Raw genomic sequence first — 17,670 nt, forward strand, 5'->3', positions numbered from 1 at the left:
ATGCGTTCCGTACCATGATTTATAATTTTTAACCACAGCCACATGGCACGATTGCCTTGAAAAAAATTCAAAATTAAAAAAAAAATGTATAGCTTCTGAACATTTTAAATTGCGGTACGTTAAGGAGCACAACTAGTGTGAAATATTAAAAAAATCGAATTTTCAATTTTTCCATATTTCAATAGGTTATACCTTTAAAAATAACATACCAAAATTTTAAATCGATATCTGAAATAGTTTTTGAGTTTAAGCCATTTAAAGTATAACGATCATTTAATCTAAACACGTTTTTCTCGAAACAGCTTTTCCGAATTTGCTGCAGCTATTACTCAAAAACAAATGATCCGATCGCTATCAATTTGTTTTGCATGTTCTATATATAGTTCTCTGTAAAATGAATTATCGATTTTTTGATCGGATCAAAAATCGAATTTTGGCAGTCCAAAAACGACCAAAATTTTAAGTAAAATTCGACTTTTTTTAAAAAAACGCCGTCATTTTGTCAATTTTTAATTTTTTTTTATATCGTTCATTCAATAGACAATATTATCTAGTTTAACGAGATTTTTTTTTTAATTTCGTCCACGTAGAAGGCCGGAATCACTGCAGCAGTGAAGGGCCTTTTTTTGTCGCGCTGTTGGAGATCGACGATAACTTAAAAAATATTTAATTTTTTTCTTTAAAAATTTTATTATGTATTCTCAAAACATGTATAAATATATTCCTAAAATTTTGAAATGATTGATTAAGTAGTTTTTTTTTTAATATAAATTCCCAAAAATCATCTTTTGTTTGGGTGGTTACACTAGTTGTGCCCCTTAAGACTCGCATTTGCCTCACTCAGGCACGATACAATGCACCATTAGTTTTGAATAATTTTGTGACTTTTCATCAGGAACTTATCTTACTTAGTTTTTCTTGTTAATATGAATGCCTACATAAAAATCTTTTTTGTTACTACTATACGCCTTTGACCACCTGTAATATAATTTCATACTACATTCACTACATTCGTAACTCTGCGATATTTATGATCGCATTCATCATAGATAGTTAGATATTTCCAACAAACAATAAGTTTACCCGGTTGTTTATTGCATACGGGCTCAGATCGCAGCTATAAATTCGCCGTATGATTAATCTAAACGGAACCTTGAATCGGAGCAATGGCGAAGTGTACCCCACGAGTCCGTGATTTAGAATAAACCGCGGCTGACACCGGCAGCCTCTGTTTGTTATTTTCAAGGCCCGTTTCGCTCTTATTATGTTAATTGCTTGTTACGATACTATAAGCTACACGCAATACTACATTGTTGCAGCGATGAGCTATGAGTCGCAGTCGGTCTACGAAAATATTAAAGGAATTTGAGGAAAAATGTAATCGAAGCCTCACAAAATTTAAATGAGTAATAATTATTAACTTTTCGCAGGAAAGGATAAGGTAATCGCAAAAAAATCAAAAATGAAATTACATATAGAGAGAAGTCCCCGAGTGCCGGACACCTAAGGTTATTTATAAATAAATCAAAAAATATTTTACGAAATATTTATTAAATTATGACATATGTTAGATAACAAAGTTAGAAATCAAACAAAATTAACAAAAACGAAATCTTAAAAAATAATTAATACTATCAATCAAACTTTGGTAACAAAAAATATTATTTTATAAAGTGGCACCTAGTACCGGACATTTCAAAATAACCAACATTGAACACATATGTAGCCATCTCTACACTCTGCACATTAGTGTTTGAGAATATTGTTAGATATTGCAAAAAAAATTCACTAATAATCCACCATTTCCAGCCAAAATATCCATTTTGGCTGGGCCATACCGATGCTCTCATTCGAAAATCATAAAATTTTCATTCTTTGACTAGGAAATACGACATATGGGGGTATGTAGTGACCGACAGAACAAAATTAAATAAATAGAGTAAATCATGTCAATTCTCACAAGAAATATCAATATATTTACTGTCCGGCGCTAAAGGACGACATAGTGTCCGGTGTAAGGGACAGACATTTTCGTTCATTTGGTGGTACCTACTAAAATTTTTTTAAATATCTAATAATATTCTACCATTTTACGGATAACAATCAAGTACTACTTTTATCTTTGAATGCTAATCAAATGTAAATGCATAAATATACTAGAATTACTTCCATTGATATTTAGGTGACGCCGTGTTTTTGCGCCTAAAACAACAAAGAGTTACTCCCGCCATGGCCGTGTGCGCCACAGGTGAGTCTTGGCGCGTGATCCTGCACCTGTGTGCCCCCCGCGCCCCTTTCACTAGTATTTTGAAATAAAAAGATTTATACTCGCTTAAATAGAGTGTTAAATAGAGTGTCTGGCGTTAAGTGCCGTCCGGCGTTACGGGACTTCCCCCTAATTAGTTTTATTGACAGAGTGAAAAATACACATAATTCATATACAAATCACAAATTCATTGTTGCGAATGTTTATGCCACTTACGAATAGATATATACATTATATATGAGTTTACAAGGAAAAATTGAACTACAAGCCTAGGGCAAAAAAAATGAGAATGATCGACGACCTCTGTGGAATTGAAAGCTGAGGCGCAGAACAAAGAAGCAGGGTAGCAGAAGTTTGTAAAATAAAAGTTAAATGTAAACAAGATAAGAGAAAGGGTTAAAAATAAAATGCGGGTAAAAAAAATATCTCAGAGTGTATCAGCCTTCGAGCGGAGCACCAAATATATCCAAAGCCTCGACCCTCGACGTAATTGATAATATTAGTAAATTGAAAATTAATTACTTCAGAAAAAAATATTTCTCATCAGTGAAGCCTAAGGGTCACCAGACCAGGATTTCTAGGAAAACTTCAGTATTTATTACCATAGAACATGTTGAATAATATCTCAATTTTTGACATAATGATGAGAAAAATGTGTGTATAAATTGATACTTCTTGTAAACGGTTATTTGAATTTTAATCAATCTTTAATTTAATGAACTTTAAAACTGTAGTGATATTGTAGAAATAAATGCAAAAAACTGCGAAAAACAGCATATCATTGTTTGACATTGAAATTGAAAATTAAAATTCATTTAAAATTTGAATTTAGTTTAAGCTATAAGCCTTCTAATATTACATAATTTGATTATGGATAAGAAAAATATAAAACGTTGACGAAAGATAAAAAACTGGCTCATACAGTTACGCGAATATACATTTTCCAAATTTGGTCTCATTGGATACAGAACGACTTGAACTTTGAGAAATTAAAAAATTAGCTGATCGGTTTTTTTGCTAAAACAAACTTCTTCTCCACTTGAAAATTAAAAATATATGCAGCCAAATATCCAAGGATGCCAAATTTCAATAAATATAATAATATCCAATATTAATTAATAATTTAACAATTACATGCTACATGAATGATTAGACATTTTTTAGTAAATTATATTTGCGTTTTTAAACCGGTTTAAAAGATAATCCAGTATCCTCATAAAAATCGTTTGATACACAAATTCTTTTATTGCACCATATACTTTGAATTTTTGAACCTGTTAATTGAATCGCTTCGAGAGAATGTTAAATCATCATGAAATGAGTCTGCGTTATTAAATTATTGTGCAAAATTTCCAAACGTCTTATAAATTATTATTAGCACAATTAGCACATTGGCGATAAATTGGTCTCATCAGTTCCGTGTTGGCGAAAACTAAATCGATATCAATGTCATCTTGTATCGACATGTCGTGATGTTAAATTATTGTTAACTGTTTTAATTGCCATCAATAAGAATCAACAGGGTAATAAAATATAATTGAAACTTGTGATATAAATAATAGTCGAATTTATTATATATCATACATTATGAAATATGTCAAGTTTTAAGAGAATCATGCACGCGGTATTTGCATGTAAATTAAAAAAAGTGTAATTAATCTTCTAATTTATACGTGAAATACTTTTTTATAAAACTTTGAAAAAAATACTATAAGAAATGATTTGAAGTTACATTTAAGGTTTGTCGGTTTTCAAAAACCGGTTTTTGGCAAAAATTATGGAATTCGAAAACTGGTTTTTAGTGAAAAAAGTCGGTTTTCACTGTATAAATGAAAAATGACAAATATCGCCAAATATAAAAGATAGATGAAAGCGTTTTGATTCTTGAAATCATATCGGTTCAATAGAATTTGATATCTTATCAGTCTGCAATGGTTCCCAGAAAGGTTTTGTTTATATTAATTTAGATTTTTATACCAGGGCATATATTAATTTAAATCAGTGCGACTTCTTCTTGAAGAAGTAACTTCCTCTGCAAAAACTTAAAAAAAAGAGTTTTAAACCCTAGGAGCCACAAATTAAAGAGCAAAAAACTTAGAATTATTATATCAGGCTTTAAAAACAATTAAGCATAATTTGGTCGCAAGTATGAGAGTATTTTCTATTTCAGGAAATATTACGAGTAAACAAAGGACACGTCTGAGTAGCAATTCGATAGACATTCTAAGTTTTTGTAAATCATATTTTATTAAATAAAAAAACAATTAGAATGTTTAGAATTAATTAATTAAAATTGCTCGGAACAGACAATACCTGTACAGAATATTCGAGCAAAAATTTATTTGCTATATAAAATTCGAAAACCGGTTTTTTGAAATGTCGGTTTTTGTATAAACCCTAGTTACATTATACTTTGTATACATTTTATTCCATAAAATAAAAAATCAAAGAGAGTTTTGTGCAAATAATTGAAGGGGAAAAATTCATTTTTGCAAAAAAATCTGAAATATTGGACAATTTGCCTCTAAATATTATCTACATAATCAAGGCATTGAAGATAAATATGAATAAGATTATAATAATAATCTTGAAATCAATAATATGGATGAAGAAGTTATTCATATAGAAAATTTGCCAATCATTCTTTGTGACAATCTCTATACTACAATATTATTTGCATAGAAGAATTTATCCAAATGTGATATTTTTAATTTTACAATAAGTTGCACTTATTGATAAATTTATCTAATTGAACTTTGGTTTACTCGCAGTATAATAAAAAATCGGAAACTTGTAAAATTTCAAGTTAGCCAAAATATTATTTTATAAAAACTTCGATGCAAAAGTCAAGTATATTCATAATAATCAAAAGTTCCAAAGGTGTAGTTAGGAGTTGATTATATTTATCAATTGGCACTTGTATGTTAATAATTGCGAAAACCAAAAATTAATAAAGTTGTGTAAATGTGAACAGATGCAAAATGTAATTATTTTACAAGATTTTCACAAAGTATTACCAAGCACCTATTATTCGTCATTCCAAAGTATTAGTTTCATATATGTACCTTAAGTCTTAGCATCTTAATAATATGTAGAACAATATTAAGTAATTAATACCTTCCTAAAATTCATAAGTGTCTTTTGAAAACGCAGCAGAACCTGTTGCCGTCTGCTTTAATATTTAATGCTGCAACTTCGGGAGCTGCAGATCCGTCTTGTCTACTGTCAACTGTCTATCAAATTACCTTTGATGCAAAACGTAATTTACGAACGTTCTAATTCAATACAATATGAATATAAATTTAATATATCTTCAAACATTTACACAGAATAAATTTCTTCTGTCATCAGCTTAAAGAGACACATCAGGAAAGAACACTTGGGGGCCCACGATTTTTTTATAAAATCGAGCAAAACATCTAAATTAGGAAGATTGGAAAATTCTCAAGAAAATTATACTTGGATACAGTTTTATTCGACCAATCTAATTAATTATAATAATTTATTTTGATTGAGATACTTATTTTATTGCAAAAATAACAGAAAAAATCACAAGAAATGAGATACAATATAAATGAGAAGAAAAGTTTAATCATAAAAATTAATTCAATATAAGATTATTACCCGAAGCGAGAAACTCATACAAAATATTTCCATTCAATTAGTTGATAAAGAATCTTATTTACTTGATATTCTTCGGCATTGTAGAGGTAATTTAGTCGAATTCAGTTTCATTAAAGCTATCTTTCAAGGATAATATATATTTAATGTTGTTTTCAACGATATACCGAAATCCCAAACTTTTCTTGTTTTTTTCTCGAAGTACACATTTCTTATAAAAGTGTAATTTTAGACGTAAAAATGTAAGCAAAAATAAATATTACGTGACTTATTGAATCCCACAAAATAAAATATTTGGAAATACCTAAAATAATACTCGAACCTTGCAATTATTTTTAATGAATAGAAGTAACTAGTGGGGTGCATGGCATAGTGCCTTAAGGCAAATTGCTGGAACTTCCCGTACCATAATTAAAAATCTTGGTATGGAACCAAAAAAATTACACAAAATGTGAACACTTTATTGAAATCACTATAAAATATCTGATAATTTGATGTGTATATGTCCAATAAACATTTTTGACCGTCAAATGACATTTTTTTAATTTATTTTCATTGAGATTCCATAACCGCTGCACCTGCCTTCCCAAAAATTTAATCAGTTTTTCACCTTGTCAATACAAGTAAAATGTTTTTTGAATTATTAAAATCGGACGCTCAGTACTCTTAAAAACTAAGTTACCATTTTTGGCACTTTTTGCCTCGTATCTTTGGAACGGCAAGACCTGCCTTCGCCCGAAACTAATCAGCATGTATCCTTATCAATACGAATCGAATGTTTTTTGAATTATTCAAATCGGCTGATCGGTGTTCCCGAAATCGTCGACAAAAATTTTTATCCGCACACACACACATACATCATTTTTTTCTAAGGTATGCCAAAATGTTCAGAAATCTCTGAAACGTAAAGATATATAAAAAAAATTATTTGGCAGTCTAGAATTTCATCATTCAATTTACGTTTTTATTAGCTTTTAAAATAGTTCATTATTATTCTAACAAATGCAAGCAGATATAAATCAACAACATACTGGTTGTGTTGACAAAAATGTCTATATTAAGATGATATTTATTACTTAACATACAAAAATAAATTTCGTTCTTCCAAATCCTTCTCGATTATTCACCCCTTATCAGTCTATTTGAGTTTCCTCAAAATACCTCATCAAATTGTCATAACCTTTAGCCGTTGTCTTGAGTAAACAGCAATTTATAATTAAATTGAATCGTTGAAAAATCGGTAAATAATATTTTGAAGCCAGAAAGAATTTATCGGTGACGTGATTCATGGTCGGGCGGTATAAAAATGGCTCTTAAAAAGATTCCTTGTCCAATAAATCAAGGATAGATTCGTCCTCCTTGTACTAGAAAATCGGATTCAACTGTATATTGGTTTGCGGATAGAATGCATTACTCTGATCGCATATCGATGCTCAAGTGCAGTTTTGTAATATATCTGATATTGAACTAAGAACTACGTCTCAAACTGTATTATTTACTTATGAAACGACATATCATATATTACAAAATGTCGTTTTTTATTTATAAAGGTATTTGGAATTAAACAAGGACGATGAGCCATATATTTAATCCTATCGGAATCTGAGTGATTAAGTTTATCTGTGGTGAACTTGAAAATTTTTTATATGCGTCTGGCTTATCAAAGAACCCGATTAAGAAATATCTTTATTTCCTTGGATAGTCATTTCTTAAATGCAACACGTAGTGTTTTTCCAACAACTAAATATTTCACAACTAAAACTAATACCCAATGAACACAAAATCGTAACATCTACGAAATTTTTACTAAGGGACCGATTCTGCCGCATAACAGACAAATGTTATGGCAAGGCCATGTTATGAAGAACTTTCCATACAAATCCGTTCTAAATATTGTCAAAGGCCATGTGGTTGTTGTACAGTCAGGCGATTTTCTCAGGTTGTCAGATAGAAAACATAACCGCACAAATGACAAAAATACGATGTTAGATAACAGGAACTTTCTAACACAGCTTTGTAACATACGCGTGACGTTGTAGTTTATGTGTAGAACGCCTGAATTCATAGCAAATACATGGCATTTTGGCAGTATTCAGTATGATTCAGTAGCATAATGTATGGAAATTGGAGCGTAACATAGCCTTGCCATTATATTTGTTTGTTATGCGGCAGAATCGATTCCTAAGTATTACTTTCACAAATCTGATTTTACGTGGAATACTTCATCAAAGAAATCACAATATCGTAGACAAGGTAATGTAGTATGACGATCTTAGAAATCTATTACTAATGCTCATTAGAATTTTTCACTCGCGGATGCTTCAAAAAACTTAATTTTTGTTTGAATTTTTAAGATACTTCGGAAAACTATCTATTGTTGCAATTTTAATATTATAGAGACTTCAGAAAAAATGGCGTTTTATAAATATGCTAGCCATACTTCAATTTATTACATTAAAAAGAAAGAAGTCTTAGTATGAAAAACTCTTTGAGATGGGAACAAAAAATATCGTTTTTTTCACATTGGAATTGAAACAACCAGTTTTATATCTCAAGATCATACCACAATTTTACATTAAACGTTTAGTTTAGAAAAAATATTGGGGTAAAAATAAACAATAATTGGAAAACATTAAGTAAATCTCAAGCTTTACCCAAGTTTAGATTTTTAGAGAATAAATTAATATATTTCTGATCTCAGGGTATTATATGCCCATTAACGATGTGAGTAGCACTCAAGTTAGTAAAAGCTTCATTTAAAAGGATTCTTTTGAGCTGCACTTTAATGCATCCAACAAATTTTAACTTCATTATCACAACCAAATTATAAAAAGAATATATTAAAGGTATGTAGATATCTATGTAAAAAAAATTCTCTGTGCAACTAGATTTTTGTGTTTACGTTTCGCTCATTGGCAACAAACTTTGGAAATAAGATTCTGTACCTAATATAGATAGCTCAGAATTTTTGTCAAGACATAAAAATACGACCAGTTTCAAAATGAATGAAAAATTATATTTCCATAAGATGAAATAAGTTAATTTTATTATAAAAATCTTACCGTCAATTGTTGTATTAGCCTGGGACAATTGCAGAAGACACTGCTCCTCTCTTTCAGCCTGAGCCTGTTCCTCATTCATTATGGCTAGAAAAACAAAACATGAACATCAATTTTTATGTAAATTTATAAGTCAAAATTTTTGTAATAAAAAATAATAAATTTGAGGGTAATTTCGATGCGACATATTGAATCTTAGGAATAAAAATGTTTAGGACTATTCAGTTGCATTCCAAATTAGGATTTATATGTTGTGCTTTATCCTCAAACCAAAAAAAAGATTTTGATAATGAGTTGGAAAAGAAGAAATGTAAAAATTGTTATCAGAAAAGCGATGTAAGTGAATGATAACTATATATAATTAATTTAATTGAAGTTGCAAAAATTAATTTTAGAGTAAAATCTTCTAGGATTGGTATTTTGACATTTCATAGTTATGTATTGCACAGAAACGAATTGAAGCTCCTTGATATTATAATTTTATTTCTAGATCTTTAAATGAATTTTTAAAACCAAATATTCTTATAATAGCAAAGATTATGGTTTATAATTAGCAGACTAATTTGTACATTCCAAAAATACTTTGCAATATAAACAAATATTTAAATACCTTAAATATACAAACTTGAACTCTGCCGAAAAGTAAATATTACAACAATATTTTATACTGATTATGAGGATTCACATATCGTTTTTTAAGCACTTCACTAACACTAACATAAATGATTTTAAATATAAAAAATTTGCCATTATTTAATAATATTTATAATAATTATCCAACGTATATAAATAATCACACGTGACGTTGGACGAAATTCATATGATCTGAATCCGACCCGCACGATGACAAAAGTCAAACTGAAGATCAAGTGCAACCGACATCGGTTTAGTGAATAACGGTGGCCATACGGTGGCGCTGGCGCATACGTAGCAGGAGCGGAAAAAAACTTTTTTTTAACAATTTAGATTTCAATATGAAAATACATTTTTCAATTATTTTTAATAAAATAATTGATATATAAGAAATATAGGCTGAAGGACAACATTTCTAATTTAATATAAAGTTTAGTTCAAGATTAGCACCAAAACAAATTTGTTTTTAGTATGTTGGCTGTAATGAGTTTTTTAATGCAAAAGCTTCACTCGTAACTTTTTAATAATATATTTAAAAATGGCAAATTGTTCTTTTGTAGAATTAAATAGTATTTCAAAGACATTTTCCACATTTAGATAAAAATATATTTACTTTTTAGTACAACTTTAACTTGCAACTACTATTACTATACATGATTTTGATATTTACAACTTATTATTTCCTCTAAACGCAATAATTTGAGAAATGCAATAAATAAGTCATTTCAAAAACGAGTTTGTGTTTCCTGTTGTTACTTTACTAATAACAGCATAGCCCTCTATACAAATTTCACGTAAGTTTTTTAGGCGTTATGCAAGTGCATTACTATCTCATGCCATGCGATTTCGACTTCTCTATGGAGCTCACATAACCCTTTGCTAGGGCAAACATTGTCGATATTTGTCATTATATTAATACTAATTTATTGTAGGTAAATAAATAAGTATCCAGACAGATTTATGTAAAAGCGTCTGCAGTTTTACTAAAGGTACTATAAGTATATCCTCAGACTCTTTTCTTTCAGGATTGATAGATGTTGTAGTTCCTAACTTAAGCTACTGCTTTTTATTTTACAGATGGGTAATACGGTTTCTGCAGCCGAGTACGCTGCTACACAGATATTAAAACCCGACGAAAATGCAAAAGCAATGCACAATCATCATCAAAGTTTACAAGGAGTCCCTCCACCCGAATGCCCCATGCATCAGAAAACTTTAATGTCAGGCTGTCCTGTGCAACAAGGACAATCAGATGTTAACCCTCTAAATATGATGCCACCTGCAAATCAGCAACCTTCACCAGGACAACCATTTCCTCTACCAAAAGAAAGGCAAGTAAGCACAATTCCTAAAGTCACAGAAGATGGTTCCGTAGCCTTTTGGGAATACCCCAGCCAACAAATGTTTTGGAATGCAATGTTACGCAAAGGCTGGAAGTGGGAAAAGGATGATATTAAACAAAAGGATATGTCAGACATCATTAAAATTCATAATGCTAATAATGAGCAAGCATGGCGTGAAGTATTAAAATGGGAAGCTCTGCATTTCAAAGAATGTGAATGTCCCAGATTAAAAAGTTTTGGTGGAAAAGCCACTGATTACAGTCCAAGAGCTCGTATTCGATCCTGGATGGGTTATGAATTGCCTTTTGATCGTCATGACTGGATTATTGATAGATGCGGCAAAGAAGTCAGATATATTATAGATTATTATGATGGAGGCATTGTTGATGATGAATACAAATTTGCTATTTTGGATGTCAGACCTGCAATGGATTCTTTTGAAAATATTTGGGACAGAATGAAAGTTGTGTACATGCGGTGGACAATGAAGGACGAGTAGACTAGGAGTTTAATGGTAGTAAAATATCTTGAATATTAGATATATTGTATATTATGTAAATTTATTATGTATTTATTGTTAATATAGTTTATAAAAATTTGCACAAGTCATACTGTATGACTGAGTTTCCAAACTTATTAATTATGGTATTTTTAAATAGAATATGTACATAAATTATTTTTGCTTTTTTGAAAACTTGTTCGGTATCTTTTGTCTAGTCACATTCTTTGCTCGCTTTGTATTTTTATGTTCAGTTCTTATGCTCTGAAATGTAAAGATTGTAATATGAAGGATCTGAATACATTACAATTTTAATATTAATAACAAGCAGTTTTTATTGCCACCTTCTCCTTTAGGGAACAATACTATGTTAGAATGGAAGATAATTATCTTTTAAATTGAAGTGGCATTATATTAGTCACAAAAATAATTAAATGCTTTCAAAAGCTGACTTATTGAAGAAAATTAAATAAGTATCATTTATGAAAATAAATTATATTACTTGATCATTGTTGTCACATTTATGATCAGGCAAGCAGCATTTAGAACATAATTCACAATGAGTCCAAGTTGGCTTCACGCATTTGTTGCAAATATTACAATGTACATATGTTCGACCATCTTTTGATGTACAAGAATTACATTTTTTGCAGTGTGAATTTTCTTTTGATACCCAATAATCACAAAGTTTGCAGAATTTATAGTCAGTAGATGGTAGAATGACTTTACTGAAAAATATTTTATATTTTGTGAATACTGGTATTCCATTGTGTATGTGAGATCATACCTCAATTCTATATTAGTGAAAAATCGAACAATGCTTCCCTGTTTTGATTTCTTATCATTGAATTTGGAATGATTTATGTATGATACCTAATATAATCATAATTTTTGCAATGAATATTTGTTTATACATTAATCTATTATATGGTTTTTCAACATTATTTTACAAGATTGTACTAAATACCTTATAATCACTCATATTCATTTCAGGCATGTTAGCTTTAATTAAAGATTCCATAAAGTAAGGCATTATTAGAAATACTGGTATTTTTATGCCTTCAGATTTTTCTTGCCCATTAAGTGTTAGCCATGTTTCAGACATAATTTTAAGTGTTTGTGATAATGGTTCCAAACGACCACCAAATGGTGGGTCCATAAAGACACAAGTTTTTGTACCTCTGTTGAATCAGATGCAATAAGTATTAATCTGCTTTAATAGAATTAGTACATTTGGAGTAATATGCATACTCATACCCATCTATCTTTAAAAAATCTTCAAATACAGTTTTGTCTTCAGGATGGAAAAAGTGATGATTGAAGCTATTATACCAAATAAATTCACTTGGTCCATAAAATGAATGAAATCTGGTATCAATATCAAGCAGCAAACTTGAATATGCTTTATCATTCTTATTTATTATATATTCGTTAATCAAAGGTGTGCCGATGCACAGAAAATTGCTGAAATTTCAAATTGACTAATTTACTTGCATTTTTAATGCTTCGACTAAAGGGCTTGCAGTAAAAAATTATGTTCTTACCTACCAATATCCTAATTTAAAAGCAATGTCTGTAATATCTTTAACAGATTGCTGAGTGAACAAATACTGTGCTTCCTTCTTATTATTACTGAGAGGCATTAACAAAGACATCGGATGATTTAACTCATTCGTTGATATATTGTATTTAACATTATGTTGTGTATGATCTTTTGAGGGTTTTATAAAAAATTGATTACAAGTGAAACAATAAGCTCGAAGTAAAGGTTGTGCATCCCTTATCTATATTATATAAAAATAAATTAAACTTATCAATACCATAATAAAATAAAAAATTACTTCTTGCATACCTTTTTCAGCATAGAAAAATATTCATCATGATTCAGCTCACTCAATAATTGTTCTTTTCTGAGGGAACTTTTATCATTTATCATTTTGTACTCATCAGCCCATTTGAAAAAGGGGCACCCTTTCCTGTCTCTATAGGCTGAACATGCAAAAAAATCGCGGGTGGTACCATTTTTATCTATTTTTCTTCGAAATAGTAATGTAGGTCCATGTGCACAAAAGGGATGGGTGCTTAAATCTTCTAGTATCACCTGGATGGCATACACCTTTTCAAAATCATTCATCTTGTGATAAATTATAGAAATATAAATAAGATCAGTGATAAAGATATATATTCATTTTGGTGATAATGTTTCTCTTAAAAAATAGTGAAAATTACTTATACAAAACAGTAAAACAGTTTTATATTAGTGTCATTTTTTGTTGGTTATGTGATATAGCGGTAACTTGAGCAACAAAATTCTAAGTTGCGCAGCACACAGGCAACGCAACATGAAGTGTGCAACTAACGGTTGCAAGTCTGCAATGCTATTAAAATATCAAATCTTGCAACCCTTTTGTGTGGAAAAAAGTATTAACATTTTGAAAATACACTAATTTATTGATTACTTAAAATACAAAATATTTAATTTATAACAAAATAATAATTTTTCTTAGATATGTTCACTCGGCGAAAGCAGAAGGAAGAGAGAGAGAGAGTTTTGTGGTTGCAAAGGGTTGCAAGATATGGGGTTCGTTCCATCCGAGCAAATCTGACAGTCCGAAACTGTTTCAAACAGTTTCAAACTAGATCAAACTCTTTCTGATTTTTTCATGGCAGTTGGCAATGGTTTGGTTTGAATACATCCAACGCGTTCGAACTCGGAGCTCACTCGATTGTATTCGGTGGTTTTCGGTACAAATCGGAATTCGTTTGCGGGTTATTTACGGCCGTTTATCGTTCGATGTTTGATCGCAGATAAGGAATAAGTTTTTAAAAAGTTTTTATAATATTAAAATATTATAAGTTTTTTTATAATATTAAAATAGTGTTTAGTCAAATTCAGAACTTTAGAACAGTTTTCAGTTTTTTAATTTAGTTAGTATAGTGCAATTTTTATTTAAAATGAGTGATGATGAATTTTTTTTACGATTTTAAAAAGTACGAGGACGACGATGATTTAGATTTATTAAAGTTTGTGGAAGTTGAAAGAAATAAGGGTTATCTTGGTAAGTAAAATGCAATCTGTTACTAAAATATTTTATTATATTTATTATAACATTACAAAATTAATTATAATATTACAAAATAATATTATAAAATAAAAATAATATTACAATAATATATTATTGTAATATTATTTTTATTTTATATTATTTTGTAATATTATTTTTAACTATTAATAAATCGATCACTATCATAAATATGTTAAGTGATTATTCAATAATTTGTTCAATGTGGCTATAGACAATAATCTTATTTTGGCAGACAAAGTGGTTCCATTGTATGACGAGGCACAGTTTATGGAACACTTTAGAGTTAGCAGAAATGTTTGTAAACAAATATCTGACCGATATAAAGCAAGTGCAATCTACAATTTAAATACATATGGAATATATGAAAAAATAAGTGCTTTACATCAGGTGCGGCATAAATTTGTGGTTGTTCTAAAAAAAATTATAATGAAATAAAATTTTAGGTGCAGATTTTTTTGTGGTTTGCGGGACATGAAAGTGCCAGCTACAGGGATGTCAGTGATCGTTTTGATATCACTTTAAGTTCTTTGCATAGAATAATTCGAAGAGTTACTTCTTTTCTAAGTTGTATCAGTTCTGAATTTATAAAGTGGCCAAATCATGAAGAAAAGTTATTGATTGCTGAAGGATTTTTACAAAAAGGATTTCCTAATGTAATTGGAGTAATCGATGGGTGCCACATACGAATAAACAAACCTGCAAAGGATTCAAGATCTTTTTTAAACCGAAAAGGATACTGTTCTATAAATGTGCGGTAACTTTGTTTATATACTAAAATTTCGAAACATGTTCTAATTTATTTTTTTCAGATGCAAGCTGTTTGTAATGATCAGAACAAAATTATCGATGTTTTCATTGGATGTCCTGGTTCAGTACATGATGCTAGAGTATTCAGAAGATCGAATTTGGGTTTAAATTTAAATCGAAAATGTGGTCGATATTTTTTATTAGGAGACGCAGCTAACCCGCTGAAAACAAATTTAATGACACCATTTCGAAATATTAATTCTCTAACGCAAACCCAGAAACATTTTAATAAAAAACTTAACAGTGCTCGAAGTACTATTGAACATACATTTGGGTTATTAAAACAAAATTTTAGGCAACTCTATCATTTAAAAATAAAAAACATCCATTTTATTTGCCATTTTATAAGAGCTTGCTGTGTTTTACACAATTGCAGCATAAAAGAAAATTTTGAATGTTTGCAGAGAAACCAAAATCTTTCTCGCTTGAACATTGAGTCTTCGGTTGAAGATGAAGTTAATGCCGAAGAAATAAATGCCCGATTGCTTCGCGATCAGATAGCAGCTGCTTTACTATAAATAATTATAAAATATCAAGAGGATTCATCATTTCATAAATAGTCGTAATGAATACAGAAGAAATTGAAAATAACATTTTAAAAATATTCAAAATGTTCTTTCATATTAGACATTTGGTATTTCACTAGTTTAATGTGTTATATAATGAAATAATTTGTACTTAATAATTAATAATATATTCAAAAAAACATATCATGGTATAATAATTAATATAAAAATAATTAATTTATACATCTCCATATTTATTTCTTAAAATTGCTAATTTCTCTCTTTCTATTTCTAATATTTCTCTATAAAATTTTCTCTTATCGTCTCTGATTTCTTGTAACGTAGTCCTTCTTCTTCTGATCCGCCTTTCTCTAGCAACAGTTGATGGCTCAATATCAAAATCTGATTCTGACGAGTCATCATCTGCTGCTGTTTCAATAGCAGATCGTGAAGGCCCAGTTTGTAGCATCACATCCGAAACGTTATTTTCATTTTCTGAATTCAATAGGCAGATAGGGTTTGTGCTTTGCGCCCTATTGAAAATTTCATTGAAATCTTCTAAATATTCAAAGGTTGACCGCCGTGGATCTGTTAAAATAATTATTAATATGTGGAAAAAACACTAAGATGTTCACTGCCAAACATGCTTATTACCGGATTCATTTCTATCAATGACTAATTTATAACTTCTTAGTAGAACCCTCCATCTATTTTCCACGTTATTTTCTTTAAAGCTTGTGCCAAATTCCTCATTAATATTTTCGCTGATTTTCTTCCACATCTCTTTCTTGTTTCGTACATTCAGCGAACGCAATTGAGGTACGTATAATTTATAATAATTTATCAAGGATTTGGTCCGTTCTATGGTCCAGACCGTATCCTGCGGCTCACGTACCTGTACATCTGGCATTATCAAAAATTCTTCCAATTCTTCAAAATAATAGCAAATTTATTCAAACTTAGATATTAAAAATGTTTATAATTTTTAATTTAATTTATAAATACCTCTCTCCATTTTTATAGTCAACTAAATCTATATTTAAAATATATAGAATAAAAATAAATTTATGAACGTTTTCATCAACTATCTTGTACACTATAATAATGAGAAATACCACCTTAAATAATAAAAAACTCGTTTTGTACAAAAAAATGTTTTTCTTTACCTAAAGATTAATCATTTCCACTTTCACATAATTTTCCCTTTTACCGTTTTTTATTGCATTAAATTCCAACAACTATTTTCTTTAATTTGAATAATTTTCAGCATTAACTTGTAACATTTTACAGATCATATTCTAATAATAATAATAATAATTATTATATATAATAATAATTATTATTTTATATAATAATAATTATTATTTTAATACATAAATATAAGTTTAATATATATATATATATATATATATATATATATATTAAACACATTCAAATAAAATATAACTTAATTATATCAATGAATTTGCTTTTTAATATTTCCTAGTTATATATCGTTATGTCGCTTTAATATAATATTCTACAATATTTGCACTCCTGTAAATTCATTAAATTTTTATTGTTCTATTTGAGATTAAATAACATTATATTTTAATCGTATTAAATTACGGAGTTTCTGTTTGTGCCGGGTACATTGTCTAGGATGATAGTTTGGTTTCAAACTCATCGGACTGCTTGATGGAACGCATTACTGACAGTCCGCAACAGTTTGAAATCCGAAATTTTGGATGGAACAGAAAAAAGTGTTCTGCGCATGCGCGGACAGTTCCGGACTGTCAGATTGGCTCGGATGGAACCATGGCCGGTAATCTCGGAACAAACGTCTGTAACCCGAGTTTAGTTAGAGCCCC

At 29.6% G+C, this 17,670-nt stretch overlaps 4 protein-coding genes across 4 annotated transcripts in view; 2 read left to right on the forward strand and 2 right to left on the reverse strand.

The window, feature by feature from the left end:
- The window catches only part of LOC113371693 (calcitonin gene-related peptide type 1 receptor-like), a 196,694-nt gene extending 186,914 nt beyond the window's left edge, over positions 1-9,780 (reverse strand). The window contains exons 1-2 of the mRNA XM_026612345.1: positions 9,557-9,780; positions 8,950-9,033 (exon numbers count right to left, since the gene is read on the reverse strand). Of these exons, the coding sequence (XP_026468130.1) occupies positions 8,950-9,028 (79 nt within the window). The 5' untranslated portion in view covers positions 9,029-9,033; positions 9,557-9,780. The remainder of the gene's footprint in view (positions 1-8,949; positions 9,034-9,556) is intronic.
- Positions 9,781-10,424: 644 nt separating this feature from the next.
- On the forward strand, positions 10,425-11,455 carry LOC113369955 (cytochrome c-type heme lyase). Its single transcript, XM_026610581.1, has 2 exons — positions 10,425-10,568; positions 10,657-11,455. Exon 2 carries the CDS (start codon positions 10,657-10,659, stop codon positions 11,419-11,421), a length of 765 nt encoding a protein of 254 aa, XP_026466366.1. The 5' UTR covers positions 10,425-10,568; the 3' UTR covers positions 11,422-11,455.
- A 49-nt stretch (positions 11,456-11,504) lies between these two features.
- On the reverse strand, positions 11,505-13,699 carry LOC113369954 (zinc finger CCHC domain-containing protein 4). The gene is made up of 7 exons (XM_026610580.1): positions 13,274-13,699; positions 12,970-13,205; positions 12,679-12,885; positions 12,389-12,602; positions 12,209-12,294; positions 11,924-12,149; positions 11,505-11,685 (listed from the first exon to the last, which is right to left on the reverse strand). Exons 1-7 carry the CDS (start codon positions 13,553-13,555, stop codon positions 11,596-11,598), a joined length of 1,341 nt encoding a protein of 446 aa, XP_026466365.1. The 5' UTR covers positions 13,556-13,699; the 3' UTR covers positions 11,505-11,595.
- Positions 13,700-14,386: 687 nt separating this feature from the next.
- Positions 14,387-15,832, forward strand: LOC113370812 (putative nuclease HARBI1). Its single transcript, XM_026611497.1, has 5 exons — positions 14,387-14,480; positions 14,719-14,894; positions 14,951-15,256; positions 15,317-15,588; positions 15,691-15,832. Exons 1-5 carry the CDS (start codon positions 14,387-14,389, stop codon positions 15,830-15,832), a joined length of 990 nt encoding a protein of 329 aa, XP_026467282.1.
- The last annotated feature ends 1,838 nt before the right edge of the window (positions 15,833-17,670 follow it).

The sequence above is a fragment of the Ctenocephalides felis genome, unplaced genomic scaffold, assembly GCF_003426905.1.
Source record: "Ctenocephalides felis isolate EL2017-DRISC unplaced genomic scaffold, ASM342690v1 CF-g0.4_SCAFFOLD_01492, whole genome shotgun sequence".
Lineage (NCBI taxonomy): Eukaryota > Metazoa > Arthropoda > Insecta > Siphonaptera > Pulicidae > Ctenocephalides > Ctenocephalides felis.

Bases quoted from the DNA above. Each gene is read 5' to 3' on its own strand.
- LOC113369955 (XM_026610581.1), top strand. From the start codon at position 10,657: ATGGGTAATACGGTTTCTGCAGCCGAGTACGCTGCTACACAGATATTA.
- LOC113369954 (XM_026610580.1), bottom strand. From the start codon at position 13,555: ATGAATGATTTTGAAAAGGTGTATGCCATCCAGGTGATACTAGAAGAT. The intron at 13,206-13,273 runs GTATGCAAGAAG...TATATAATATAG, and splicing joins ATTTTTCTATGCTGAAAAAG to ATAAGGGATGCACAACCTTT. The intron at 12,150-12,208 runs GTATGATCTCAC...AATATTTTTCAG, and splicing joins TTCACTAATATAGAATTGAG to TAAAGTCATTCTACCATCTA.
- LOC113370812 (XM_026611497.1), top strand. From the start codon at position 14,387: ATGAATTTTTTTTACGATTTTAAAAAGTACGAGGACGACGATGATTTA. The intron at 14,895-14,950 runs GTGCGGCATAAA...ATAAAATTTTAG, and splicing joins AAATAAGTGCTTTACATCAG to GTGCAGATTTTTTTGTGGTT. The intron at 15,257-15,316 runs GTGCGGTAACTT...TATTTTTTTCAG, and splicing joins AAGGATACTGTTCTATAAAT to ATGCAAGCTGTTTGTAATGA.